Raw genomic sequence first — 14,673 nt, 5'->3', positions numbered from 1 at the left:
AAACAATTTGTAACAATTTACTCTAGGGCAATTATCCAAAATGAGTAAAAAAACAATGAATGAAAAAAAAAACCAAATACTCCATTTAGTATCTGCACAAGAAGAATTAAATAGAATCTGAGCTCATTGTCTTCAGAAATATAGCTAATCGGAACCCATAAACAGCCATGACGTGGAAATCATCAGGCGGTTGGCGAATGAGGGGGCGAACATGAATGACCTGGCGAGGGACATTCATTGATGATCTGAAATGCCTCGATATGTAATGGGCTGAGGTGGAGGAAGTTGTGATTGTATTTGCTGGAAACAACTTGTTGCCTGATAAGCTACACAAGCATTGGTGTAACTAGAACTAAATGTCTTTTAAAAGATAGGAAAGGGATTATTATAAAAAAAGCAGTTTTTGTTTGTGAATATAATATTCAAAATCACATTCATTATGGTTTTTTAAAAGGAAAACTTAGCCAAACCAACATTTTGGGCTTTTGTCAGTAGGAAACTGGAGTAAAAGAGAAAAGGAACATACAGCATACTTTACCTGGACTTCTAGAAATCCTTTAAGCATGGCTGTGCATTGAAGGTTAATCCTATAGCCAGAAATTATTGGCATCAAAGGTCATTCACTTAGATTCTCCTGGGTGGCAATAGAATATAAAGTTGAAGTTTATTCAGAATGGTATCCAAAAAGCATTTCTTCATACAAAAGGCTAGATGAAATTTGGAAAAACTGCAAAAGTAGTGTAGCTGAAACTGAAACCTTGATGATAGCATGTTAATGGGGTATTGGGATAACATTGTTATCTGACCAAACAAGCTTGAAGACCTAATTTGGGTTCCTTAGTTTGCAAAATTCTTAATGTTCTTATTTAATACTGAAACCCTTTGATTTGTTGGATGCTGTGCTGCAGTTGAATCCTATCCTGGGTTGTTTCTTACCTTGTATCCGATCCTGATTAGAATGATTTGCCACCTACGGCTCTCAAATGGATGAAGGGAGTACAATTAATAAATGAATGAAACTTGAGGATTGAAGTATTTGTTAGAACTACCATTGGGTCTGGTAGGGAATTAATTTTAAAGACACTAATAAATGTTTTGGACAGTTTAGATTCGAGGTATTTAAAGCATGTTAACTTAAGGCAGACTTCAGAATTATTAATACTCTCATTGTCATTGAGTTCTTTTGAAAGGATTCTCCTCATTGAAGAAATCCTCTTCCCATGAGTTTTGCTGTTAATACTTTGACTTACAGTGTTATGACAATGCCATTGCATTCTTATCTGTATTGTATATGTAATGAAACACTTTTCTACGGTATTAGGATATGTTGTTTCTCTCTGAAATGTAATGGTAGCTTATTGAATTGTACACTCAGGAAATGAGGCCTGAATAACAGGTTTATTTTCTTTAGACCACTTCCTTTATTTTATTTTGGTTGCCATGGCTAGTTCTTAGTGTTCGGGAATGTGTGTGCGTCTTTGGCTTCTTAAAATTGTTTTGCGCACCTCCTTTAGAATCAAGCTGCAGGCCGGACCGGATGTTGTCTTGTCCTTGCATTCCTAGCACAAAAGCATTAGGTTATTTGGTGCAGTTAGGAAGTAGAGTAAGTTGGAATTTAAAGTGGAAAGGTTCTTGGACAAATAGATGATAACAGCCCTTTTTATAGAAGCGCTAGTAGGCTTGCACCTCGATCAATCTAATCCTGTGCAGTATGAGTTTGCCCAGACCATCTGGAAAAGGCCTAACTAAAGTTTACACAGCTCACATCCCAAGGTTTTCCAATCCAAGTAGGTGATGCAAAGAAAAACCTGTTTTTTTTTTTTCTTCTTTTTTTAAATTCCCTTTTATTATAATTCATCATGACTATGCAAAATGTGTTAATCATAGGATGAAGAAGATATAATGATGATTAACACATGTGGCCTAAATAAAATCTCTCTTAACCTACCTTCATGGCACTTAATAATGAAATTTTAAGCCATGCAAAGAAAACACTCTGGCTACCTGTTATAAATATGATTTTTATACAATGCTTCTTATCAGTTTAAAAAAAATGAAACCTGCTCTTTTTCTGATTCAATTTTTATTTAGTTTTTTGGGTCATTCCATGTCAAATTAAGCAATAGACTCAAAAAATTCTGGAGAAATTACCAGGCGTTCCCCTGTCAGTCAGAAGACACCCTGTACTTTTTTTTTTTTTGATGTGAGATCAATACTTTCCAAGATACAGCCAGTTTACCGAGGGAAGGGTGGGGTTGATTTTATCAGGGCTGTGGAGTCGTTAGATAAATGCTCCGACTCCGACTCCTCAGTTTCTAAATCTTCCGACTCCGACTCCTCTGTATGTATATACTATGCTAATGTATTTTCTACATCCATTGAAGGAAAGGAAGGCAACATACATGTCATTTCACCACAGAACTACTGGCTAGGAAGCCAACACTCTACTATAATGCCAGATTAAAGACAAACACAATGAAAACAAGGTTTTGTTTAATTTTTTTTTTTTTTTAAAAAGTGTCTGGATAGTAATAGCAGGCATAAAAATCAGGAACAGGAAATGTATTGGTTCAAAAATACAAACCACATTCTTTTGTAGTTTTAACTTTTAAAACAAAAAAAAAAGCTTAACTATATGAACTAAAAACAATATCTGGAAAACCTATACTAAACTTGGAATACAGTTATAGTTAAAGGAAAGGAAATAAATATGGCAGCCTCCATATTCCTCTGACCTCGGGTTCCCTTTAAATGCAATCTAAAATCAGTGTAGAGTTCTAAGAAACATCTGTAAATGTATGGGGGGCTTTAGGCTAGGTTCACAGTTCCCTGTAACAGTGGAACACGACACAATGGAAAGCGGTGCCGCACCTTACCTGTGCATTACATCCCATATAGTGACGCATACGGTCAATGAAAAGCATGCTTCATGGTTACTTGACATGTTCGTTTTGTGGTAACATTATGCACTACATGCATTGGGCTTTATTCTTACAGCAGAGAAGTAGTTCATTATGACTGTTTGTGAATTGGGACATTTCAACTTACTTTTTTAATTCCCATTTAAATTTAGTAGGAGTCGGTGTCGGTTAACTTTTTGCCAACTCTGACTCCAGGTACCCAAAATTGTCTCCGACTCCTCGACTCCGACTCCACAGCCCTGGATTTTATGCCGGTACATAAATTGGTATAGTATGTGACAAAACTAAAACATTTGGTCTAGATGACCTTGAAACTGACCAAAACGTTGAGTTTTTGGCTTAACACTGTTTCGGTCTCAGACATGCATAATTGTAACCAACATAGACTTTTGATTTTTTTCGTTTATTTAGATAACTATAGAGCGGGGTGCCCAAGACATCGATCACGATCGACCGGTAGATCAGAAAGGTTGTGCAGGTAGATCGCGTTACATTCAAAAAAAATTTTTTTTTTAAATGTTAGTCTATCATATATCCTCCCTATGGCATTTGCCACTTTATTGACATACAGGGCAGCCAGTCTGAGATCTCTTTTCTTCTAACACACTGGTCATCCCGCACCCATGACCAAATGCACAAGCTACTGCAAAACTCTGGCTATCTAAGTGATCTGGTTAGCCTTCCAATTTATATCGACTAAAGAAGGGTTAATAAAAAAAAAAAAAAAATTGCTTGGGAATGGTATGGGCTGGATGTGGAACTGGAAGAGGATTTTTTTTCTCACAGTGTCACAATCAAAGTGCGTTTGTCTGATCTGTCAATCTATCATTGCTATTCCAAAGACCGAAAATGTGGAAAGGCACTTTCGAACTGTTCATAAAAACTACGAAACTGACTTCCTTCCGAAAAGCGATCTGAGAAAGAGAAAGGAGAGGGAACTAAAATCGCAGTTAATCGGACAGCCGTCGTTTTTCACTCGGCTGAATTCAAAAGCAAAGGCAGACGCACCGAAGCATTGGTCCGGGTGAGTCACCCGATCGTTAAGCATAAGAAGTCTTTCCAAGAGCTACCTCCTTGACTGCATTATTTGGCTCTACAATATAGCATTTTTAATGTAGGTAGATCATTTCGACCTGGTCATTTTTAAAAGTAGCTCGCAAGCTGCAAAAGTGTGGGCACCCCTGCTATAGAGGCTTTCTGAAAAAAGCAATTAAAAGAAAAGTAACTGTATCAGGGTTTGAACAGCAGACTTCTCAATTCCAAAAAAATCATTTTGGATTTCATTTTCAGAGCACCCTAATGGCTTGTGGAAATGTGCAGATTATGTTTTAAGTATTTTTCATTTATTCTACATTGTCCCTTCTTTCTCAAAACACAAACCTTGCTTTTCTTCTGCAAATCTTTAATGTTTATTTTCTGTCTTAAACATTGGCTGAATGTGCCATATGTCAATAATGGTAATCATTGTGTTTTCAATCAGTAAGTTATCAGAAATGTCAAACTTATTTCATATCAAATGACAATGTCCTATCTCAAGTTGAACAGAGAATGTGATTCTTCATGGCCAAAAGAGCACCTGGTACCTGAGAATACCACTGTTATATTTTGTATCCCTAAAGAAGATGGCAAACTCAAAGTCAGCCAGATGTCTGGTGAAGACCGTCTCCCTGAACATTCACAACTGAGGCAGCAGTTGAGATCCTACACTCTTACAATCGCACTCCTAATGGATCAGATGTGTCCCTCGTGTTAGACCAGTGTCCTATTAGAGGCTATGTTGGGTGTGTGTATGATGAAAAATGTTAGATTGGTGTGAATCATGACACGAGTAAAGGGGAATCCGATCTCTTGATATGTTTCATGCATCCAAGCTATCCTGCACAGTCTTTCCAGTGGCCACCTAGAGATGATGTTTGTTGGGTGTCATTACAGTGTGTCATTGCACTGCTTAGTGCACCTACAGCGGTCAGTGGGAAGCGCTACCATTTTAATATCAAAGACAAAGATGCCCTACACTCTGCACTTTGAAGAAAACGGAAATGAAAAGAGTAATATTCCTGCTGCTGCACTATCAAGATGTTAACATTTCATCATAACTCGTGTTGTTTTTACTCATAAATTAAGCAGCTGTTGTTCATGTTTTGTGCTTAATGTGCCTTTGGTGATTTATTTTTTCCCATTAATCCTATACCCAATTTAGTATTGAAGAAACTAATAATTATCATTACTGACAAAATGGTGAGTTTAACCCATGTTTAAAATGGAAAATAAAAATGAGAGATTTTCATAAGAAAAGCAAGACGTTTGTTTTTTTCAGAAAGAATGGACCATGTAGAATACAGGAAAAATAATTTTAAAATTGTCTGGACATTCTGAAAATTGGACCCAAAATGATTTTTTCACGTTTGAGAGGTCTGATGGTCAAACCCAAATGCATTTTCTTATTTGTTAATAGGTTTTTGAAAAGCCCTGTGTAGGTATCTAAACATGAACAAAATAAATGAACAGGCTGCATCAGTTAGAAGTATGCTTTATGAAAGCTTAAGCATGGCAAATCCAAAGGTGCAAATTTATTTTTTTCCCATATTTTAATGTCTACTCTTACCAAGTGGCGTCATCTGCACCAAACATTTTGATTTTCTTACATACTATACGTATAATGGTACCAGTGCGCAAAATTTGAGCCTGCTAGGTGGTTTAGTTCTTGAGATATGGATATGGTGTTGTGAAATTGATGACAAAATAAAGCCGTGTCAAACTTGACACCCCTCTCCCCTCACAAAATTGGCCGTATCTCAGAAAGTGTTGATCTTGCATCAGAATTATTTTACAAGGTGTCTCTTAGATAACATGGGTACGCCTGGTATTTTTTTTCAAAATTTTTTGAGACCACACTACGTACAATATCTAGAAAATGACCTGTGTAGCATTTATCTGTCTGCATTTTTATTGAGGAAGACTGCAATTTTTTGTCTATTGTTATCTGACCAAACAAGCTTGAAGAACTAATTTGTATTCCTTTGTTTGCAGAATTCTTAATGTTCTTATTTAATACTGAAATCCTTAGATTTGTTAGATGCTGTGCTGCAGTGGGATCCTATCCTGTCTGATTTTTGTTTCATTTTCATTTCTTTCCTTCGTGCCATACTCACTGTAAATATTGTATAGTTTCAATAATTTTAGGTCATTGCGTCTATGTTTTGTGTGTCATTTGTGTTGTGGACTATATAAAAAGCTCACCTGACACTATCTGATGTATACCTGTAAATAAAAACCCACTTTTGTTTTGAAATTTAATTTTTTTGTGTCTGTGCCTGTCTGTCTAACATCTTTCAATACTGGTCCCAGTTGGTCCCTAACTGCAAGATGCCCAGTGTGCAGTCTGGTACCTGTTTTCCCAGTACACAAGGTATTGCAGTGGAATAAAGATCAGGAAGTCTGTAAATTTAGTAATATACAGTTACATGAAGATGTTTGTGAACTTTGGAATTATTTAATAAATGCTCAGTATTGACAAGAAAATGCAGTTGTTTGCGTTTAATTAGTTTAAGTAGATTATGTTGGTGTAGTGTGTTATTGTGATTTAGCTGAAGATCAGGTCATATTTTTATGAATAATTAATAAAGACATCCAAGCACTTATTACAACTGTATCTTTAATTATTTTTTTACATTATAACTTCAGGATTTAATATCAGCAAATCATTTTGGTATTATTTCAACCACATAAACATACCCCAGGTCCACATTCAGCCTCCCTCTATTTGTTTATAGTAAAGGAATACGAGGTGTGGCAGAAAAGTAATGAGACTGGCAACACTGCAAGCGATCTGGCAACGCTGCGCTGTTGTCCTTGATAGAGCACGTGTATCAGTACCCTCCCATAGCTCAGTGCGAGTTTCAACTCCTTCCGTTAACTACGTGATTTTTGTGACTGCTATTAGCGAAGTTGTGTTTTTGGTTGTGCGTCACGCAAAATGGAACAGCGGAATTTGGAGCAACGTTGTGCCATTAAACGGCAAGTGTGACGTTTAAAAAGTTAAAACAGGCCTATGAGAAACATTCTTTATCCCGAGCTCAAGTTTTCGCTGGCACAAATCATTTTTGGAAGGCAGTAAACACGTTGAAGGTGAACACCGTTCAGGGAGGCCTTCAACTTCGAAAACAAATGAAAACATCGAACGTGTGAACACTCTTGTGAGATCAGACCGTCGTTTAACATTAAGAATGTTGAGTGAACAATTAAATTTGAACAGATTTACCGTTCATCAAATTTTGACTGAACATTTGCACATGCGAAAGGTCTGTGCCAAAATGGTGCCAAAAAACTGCCCTCTCCATAACAGAATTTTTGACCTCAAAAGGCGTTCCTGTGGTTCCCCAGCCCCCTTATTCACCTGACCTCAGTCCGTGTGACTTTTTCCTTTTTCCTAAACTGAAAAATGTCCTCAAAGGGCGTCATTTCGGGACTTTAGAAAACATCCAAAAGAGTGTAACGGACATGCTGAAGACCATACTGGTTGAAGACTTCCAGCGCAGCTACCAACAGTGGGAACAACGTCTCCATCGGTGTGTAGCTGCCCAAGGGAACTACTTTGAAGGGGATAACATTGATGTTTGAAAAAAATAAAAATTTTGGTAAATAAAAAATCAGGCTCATTACTTTTCTGCCACACCTCGGTATATTGAACTAGAGTGTCACAAATTTCAGAATTTTTTTGTAAGAAACCAGTTAATTTACCCCCTACAGTCTTTGAAAGATCTGAACTGAGGTTATAATAACAAATGTTTTGTTTTAATCTACTGTATTATTCAGAAATAGTTGCATGAATTGTCCAGAATTGTTTTCTTTTTAACCTAGCTTGCTTTCATCTTGATCTGTTATCCAAAATGTGTTACTGAGCAATTATCTTCATTGTTTTGTAAGATGTTTGATATTGACTTTGATAATAATATTGGCATTAACATATAAGTCATATTGCGTTTACTCCTGTTGGTATTAGAAATTAAAGTGTCATTTTAAAAGACATACAGCTTATTTGAAAAGGGAAAGTGAACTGTAGCTGTATGTATCCATCTGTAGAAGTGATGTTTCGATTTTCTTTTTTTTGCTTTGTGATTTTTGCATTTTTAAACCTTTAAGAGAGAGGGCTTTATTTGGAAATGGAGGCAGTGTTTGTTTCAGTTTATCAGCCATTTTGATGTCATAATAAGTTATGTGTTTAGCAACAAAGCTTAAGTGAAGTAAAGCATTAATATTAATAAATTAAACAAAGCCTTTTTTCTGAAGAGGAGCCAATCTAACAAGCTTACCTTCACACATACCTTTGCAAATGATACCTTGTTAACCAAAGGATTATACAGTATGTTAATTTATTGTTGAATTATGCAAACAAATGACAAATTTCTGAGTGTAAATTGCTTAAAAAGCTCTTTTTCTGGTGCGGAGTTTGTCTGCCTGCTCACCACTTCATTAATGCATGCACAGTAAGTTTCCTTAGGACAGACAAGTTTACGTGTCAATGTTGTTATGTAGCAAATAACTACATTTCATCCAGACCTCTACGCCAAGCCAGTGTGTGGCAGAGCAAATTTGTTAATAACATCCTTGGATGCAGCGCATTTTACAATAAATTATCGCTTGCATAATGTGTTCTCCCAACCGTTATGAAAAAGTTACTCATTAATGTAATAGATCCTAACTACACATTACCTGGTTTGAGCAGTTTTCTAAAGCAGTGGTAGAAGTCTGCCATGGTTTCACTTAGCATGCTATAAGTAAAGAAAATAAGGGAGGCTGAAAGATGTGGTCCCAAATAGAGCTGTAAGTTGGCACCAGGCTGTATTCCTTTAATTTATGTGATACCTTTTGGGTTTAATTTTTTTCCTCAAGTTGTAATACTGCTGGATCTGTATACAAAGGTGTAATATCTCACACAGTGTTGATAAATACGTTTTTTTTACGTGCATTTGTATATAATGCAATAAGCACCTACTGTGAGCATATCTGTCTGTCTGTCTGTTCACATGAAATGACCTGGTTTCCAGTGGGATGCTTTTGTTCATATGCAGCACTTATTCTTCAGGGAAATTTTTTGGAAATTGTTCAATTTTCATTGAGAAATCTCAAACAGAGCACAATGTAAAAAGTTTTTTGTATTTCAAAATTTGAAAAGCATTGGTAAATTTTGCAAACTTGTCTGTCATAACACAAAAATGCATTCTGTGCTACTTAAATTCTGGATTAGTTTACCTTTACAAATTTACCTTGAGAAAGGTGACTTCTGCTTGTGTATTTTGTATATTTTCTTTTTTAACTTGTCTCTAAGCCTTTCCTGATGCCGAAATGGATCTCCACTAAAATGTGTGTAAAGTTAAATGCTGGGAGAGAAGCACACATGTGCAAGCTGCACATCTGGTACACCAACTCATTTATCCTGCTATTTGAGGTACATTGACCATGGTTGTTGATAAAGAATGTCACTTATCTAGAAATTAATATAAAAGGAAATTAATTATGAACAATTATATACTCACCTAAAGGATTATTAGGACCACCACACTAATACGGTGTTTGACCCCCTTTCGCCTTCAGAACTGCCTTAATTCTACGTGGCATTGATTCAACAAGGTGCTGAAAGCATTCTTTAGAAATGTTGGCCCATATTGATAGGATAGCATCTTGCAGTTGATGGAGATTTGTGGGATGCACATCCAGGGCACGAAGCTCCCGTTCCACCACATCCCAAAGATGCTCTATTGGGTTGAGATCTGGTGACTGTGGGGGCCATTTTAGTACAGTGAACTCATTGTCATGTTCAAGAAACCAATTTGAAATGATTCGAGCTTTGTGACATGGTGCATTATCCTGCTGGAAGTAGCCATCAGAGGATGGGTACATGGTGGTCATGAAGGGATGGACATGGTCAGAAACAATGCTCAGGTAGCCCGTGGCATTTAAACGATGCCCAATTGGCACTAAGGGGCCTAAAGTGTGCCAAGAAAACATCCCCCACACCATTGCACCACCACCACCAGCCTGCACAGTGGTAACAAGGCATAATGGATCCATGTTCTCATTCTGTTTACACCAAATTCTGACTCTACCATTTGAATGTCTCAACAGAAATCGAGACTCATCAGACCAGGCAACATTTTTCCAGTCTTCAACTGTCCAATTTTGGTGAGCTCGTGCAAATTGTAGCCTCTTTTTCCTATTTGTAATGGAGATGAGTGGTACCCGGTGGGGTCTTCTGCTGTTGTAGCCCAAGCTCAAGATTGTGCGTGTTGTGGCTTCACAAATGCTTTGCTGCATACCTCGGTTGTAACGAGTGGTTATTTCAGTCAAAGTTGCTCTTCTATCAGCTTGAATCAGTCAGCCCATTCTCCTCTGACCTCTAGCATCAACAAGGCATTTTCGCCCACAGGACTGCCACATACTGGATGTTTTTCCCTTTTCACACCATTCTTTGTAAACCCTAGAAATGGTTGTGCGTGAAAATCCCAGTAACTGAGCAGATTGTGAAATACTCAGACCGGCCTTTCTGGCACCAACAACCATGCCACGCTCAAAATTGCTTAAATCACCTTTCTTTCCCATTCTGACATTCAGTTTGGAGTTCAGGAGATTGTCTTGACCAGGACCACACCCCTAAATGCATTGAAGCAACTGCCATGTGATTGGTTGATTAGATAATTGCGTTAATGAGAAATTGAACAGGTGTTCCTAATAATCCTTTAAGTGAGTGTATACTCAATATTTACAGTTCAACTGCAGGGTTGCTTTTAGTATATTACCTGTAGTGTGGCTCATAATGATTCAATAGTTCTCTAAAACTTTGTTAATCAGCAAGCTCCAGACCCACTTCTGATAAGAGTCCGATTTGCTTGAGTTTTAAGTTAGAATGTATGATTGCAAACTCAATACAAAGCTGTATCTACAACAGTCTTATTTAACAAAGTTGCAAATTTCTTACTTTGTCTTTTTTTTCCTCCCACAGAAAATGCAGAGTCAACTGAATTGAAGCATTTTTTTGAGCACAATTATTCTCATATCTACTACGTGTTTTTTGAAAATTTTGTGAGCATTGAAGTCAGCCTGAAACAGAAAGGTAATTGTTTATTATCTTTTTAACAAAAACTATTTATTTTGGAATTTATGAGTTAGATTTTTAAAAAAGTAAGACATAATGTTGCAAATAAATGTCATTAATAGTAAGTCTGAAAAGCCTAGCAAGCAATACAGATACAGCAATTAAGGGATCAAAATGTGCATTTCCAATCTAAATAGTTTTCTTTCTAGAGGCATTTTTGTTTTGAATTTCAAGGTAATTTTAATTTCATAACAGCAATATTATTGAAAATAAAAATACAACCTATTAGTCCATTTTCCTCGGGCAGCACGGTGGCGTGGAGTTTGCATGTTCTCCTCGTGTCTGCGTGGGTTTCCTCCGGGCGCTCTGGTTTCCTCCCACAGTCCAAAGACATCCATGTTAGGTGGACTGGCGATTCTAAATTGACCCTAGTGTGTGCTTGGTGTTTGGGTGTGTTTGTGTGTGTGTGTGTGTGTCCTGCGGTGGGTTGGCACCCTGCCTGGGATTGGTTCCTGCCTTGTGCCCTGTGTTGGCTGGGATTGGCTTCAGCAGACCCCCGTGACCCTGTGTTTGGATTCAGCTGGATGGAAAATGGATGGATGGAATAGTGCATTTTCAAACCAGTAATGTTCTGCAACTTGAGATTAGACACACATATTGTAAAACAGTGTATGCATGCTGTTATTGAAAAAATACATATGTGTACAAGACACATTTTGTTAGACTGAAAAAATTATTTGTTATAGCAGGGATTTCATAATGGAAATGGAAAATAGAGTGGTCCTTTGGCACATACGTTTGACAAAGCGGACTACAGAATGCTGAACTTAATGGTACCATCTGTTTTCTTCTTGCTAGCATCAGTGGCAGTGAGAACTTTTAACATTTCCTATAAAGTGAATTGCCTTAATTACATAATGTCCCTCTGTGTCCATAGCATGCAGTCAGCATTATTAGACTTGGTGTCCATTATGCATGCCAGAGCTCCGCTAATACAGATGAAGTCAAATTTGATTGACAGTTATCCCTCCCTGATATACACCCACAGTGCCTCTGGTTTTCAGTAGTCCTTCGTGATCTCCTCTCCACTGCAAGAGTATAACAACTATTGACCAAGTGACTTAAACGTGCAATCTAGTTAGCTGTTCCGCAGAGCTCAGAAATACACAGGATTTGCTGCTTTCTTATGAAAAATGAATTTGTTGTAATGAATTTTACAGATAAAACAGACTTCACTGTAATGTGTTTTTTTAATATTAGCTCTATAGGAAATTGGAGAGGACTAAAACAACTTTGAACAAATTTGTTCAAACATGGAATTTGTTCAAATTGAATTTGACCCTTTATATTTTTTGTGAGATTCTGCCATTTTAAAAGAAGTCTGATTGTGTTCTTCGCTTCATTGCCAGTCTCCTTCTGTGTTAACTTTTCACCCTCAACAAGACACAGATTCCAGTTAAAGCAGCAATAGCTGCTGAGATTGATTTGCTCTCCCAATGGGATTTGTTAAGAAAAAAATGATGTATGTACATATGTTTTAATGCCTGTGTTTTATGTATTAAAAACTAGGGGGCTTTGCTCACCCACCCCTGTGCTTGGTTTACTGGATGTACAATTTAAAGAGATTGTTATTTTCATGGGAATTGTTACATATGCATTATTTTCACTTTTACTTTAGTACTAGGGTGTTGTACCGTGTTAGCCATTATGAATGTAGAGAAAAGCCAAGCAAAATGACACCTTTTATTGGCTAACTAAAAAGATTACAATATGCAAGCTTTCAAGGCAACTCCGGCCCCTTCTTCAGGCATCATGTAATATTGATGTATAGTTGTCAACTATTTTACTGGACCTTCACGAAACCTCATGTAATATCCATACCTCAAACCATACAAGTTTCTTCTTCTTGTAGGTTAAATTTTTTCCATATGCTTCTTTCTGTATATGATTAACCAGTCTCTACTGGCTCATTGAGCTTGAAAAATTGTACATCATCTGTGTTCACTTAAAATGGACCTGCTTCTAAGAGGGCCATTATGCAAGAAAGTCCTTAGCGTATTTATGGCCTAATTTTGATGACTAAGTCGCCCTGTTTGGAGAGTGCATGTTACCATTTTGCTAATGCAGAATATTGTCACTTCTATGCAAAATTTCTGGTATATTTGTGACAAAATAAGTTTTATGGAAACCAAGTGTTTTTATTATTTTGCTGCAGACTTTGTATAGTAGCTAAACTAAAAACTATTCACTTTCTGGAAAGTTTTTTTTTTTTTTTTGCATGAAATTTCATATTTCCAGCAAAAGAACTCAATTCCTTTCTTAAAGCAACTTAGTTTTTTTTTTTTTGTTACAAGCAAGGAAAGTAACCAGTTTGTTTTGAGTTTGCTTTGCCAATAGAATTTCTTTACAAGTAAAATAGATTCAGTTTACCTTTTTATAGTTAATTGTTTATACAAGTAATTGTACATTTCACAATATGTTTATGTGTTTAATAACGATTAATACATTCCCGGACGTCCGATGTAATGATTCTTTACCTACATTAAGTTAAGGTAGATAAAGGCAGAAATTCAGCACTGGTTGAGACAGTTTCTTGGAATGGAATTCGTCATGTAAGAATTAAACCTGCTAACATAGATAGCAGTATATTTTCGAGAAGTGGTTTAGGTATTTATTAATTACTGTATAGTTATGCAGTTTATGTATCTGATTTTGTGTCCGTGCAAAGTATTTTAGCACAATGTTTGCATAGAAATGCTGAAGCACCCTACGCTAAAAATCAATGAATGAGTAATGTGTATTTACTGAAAAGTGTTCATTTGGCTTCTGCCATTAAAGCCGAGCCAGCTGCTTAGCTTCTTAATGGGGATTAATCAAAGCACAAAATACTAATGGATGGCAGTTATCCTATTTTCAAGCTGTTCGTTCTTTTCAAATAACAATAATAAAAAAGGAAATCCATTGTTTTAAAGCAATAAAAATGCCCTTGTCTTGTGTCAGATGATACCTTCAGTGAATGAAAAGGAAAAATTAAAGTAGAAAGGATTGTGAGAATAAATCCATAACAGTTGAATCTTCCTTGTATTTGATTAATTAAGTTGAGTTTTAAATGGTGCTTTTCTATGGCCGTCTGCAATCTTGAATATGGGCCACGTTTCCTTAATGTAAAATAATTGTGTGCGTCAGTTCTGCAGACTGTTATGTTTACCTTGTTGTTGCTTTGAATTCTAATCTTATAAATAGTCTCATGATTGAATAGTGTTTCTTTACTAATGTAGCCTATTGTTTAAGAAGATTACTGTATCTTTCACTTGTTTCCAATATCAACTTTCCTTCACTCTTTACAGTTTAAATTGAAAAGGGTTATTTATGGTACTAAAGTTTAGTCGTGTGTGTGTGTGCGTGCATGTAGGTGGACGTAGGAGCAAGCCTTGACAAAACACAAGCAGGTAGTGACTACATCAGTTTAAATACTAGCTTCTTTCTGTGGCACCCCTGCAAAAGAACCACCTCTTTCAACCCTCACAAACATATGCAGTTTTAATATCTGGAAAAAATTTGGAATTAACTTGCTTAGAGACCTTTATATAGACAACGTCTTTGCATCCTATGAACAATTACGTTCCAAATTTAACATTCCAGCTACAAATTTCTTTCACT

The 14,673-nt window shown here is 36.6% G+C and overlaps 1 protein-coding gene across 1 annotated transcript in view; it reads left to right on the top strand.

The window, feature by feature from the left end:
* ralgapa1 (Ral GTPase activating protein catalytic subunit alpha 1) overlaps window positions 1-14,673 on the top strand; it is a 239,692-nt gene that overhangs the window by 9,828 nt on the left and 215,191 nt on the right. The window contains 1 exon segment of the mRNA XM_039741861.1: window positions 10,921-11,031. Within this exon segment, the coding sequence (XP_039597795.1) occupies window positions 10,921-11,031 (111 nt within the window).

The sequence above is a fragment of the Polypterus senegalus genome, chromosome 18 (genome assembly GCF_016835505.1).
Source record: "Polypterus senegalus isolate Bchr_013 chromosome 18, ASM1683550v1, whole genome shotgun sequence".
In the NCBI taxonomy this organism is placed as follows: domain Eukaryota; kingdom Metazoa; phylum Chordata; class Cladistia; order Polypteriformes; family Polypteridae; genus Polypterus; species Polypterus senegalus.
Note: the sequence above shows the minus strand (reverse complement) of the source record. Positions and strands in the feature narration are given on the sequence as shown.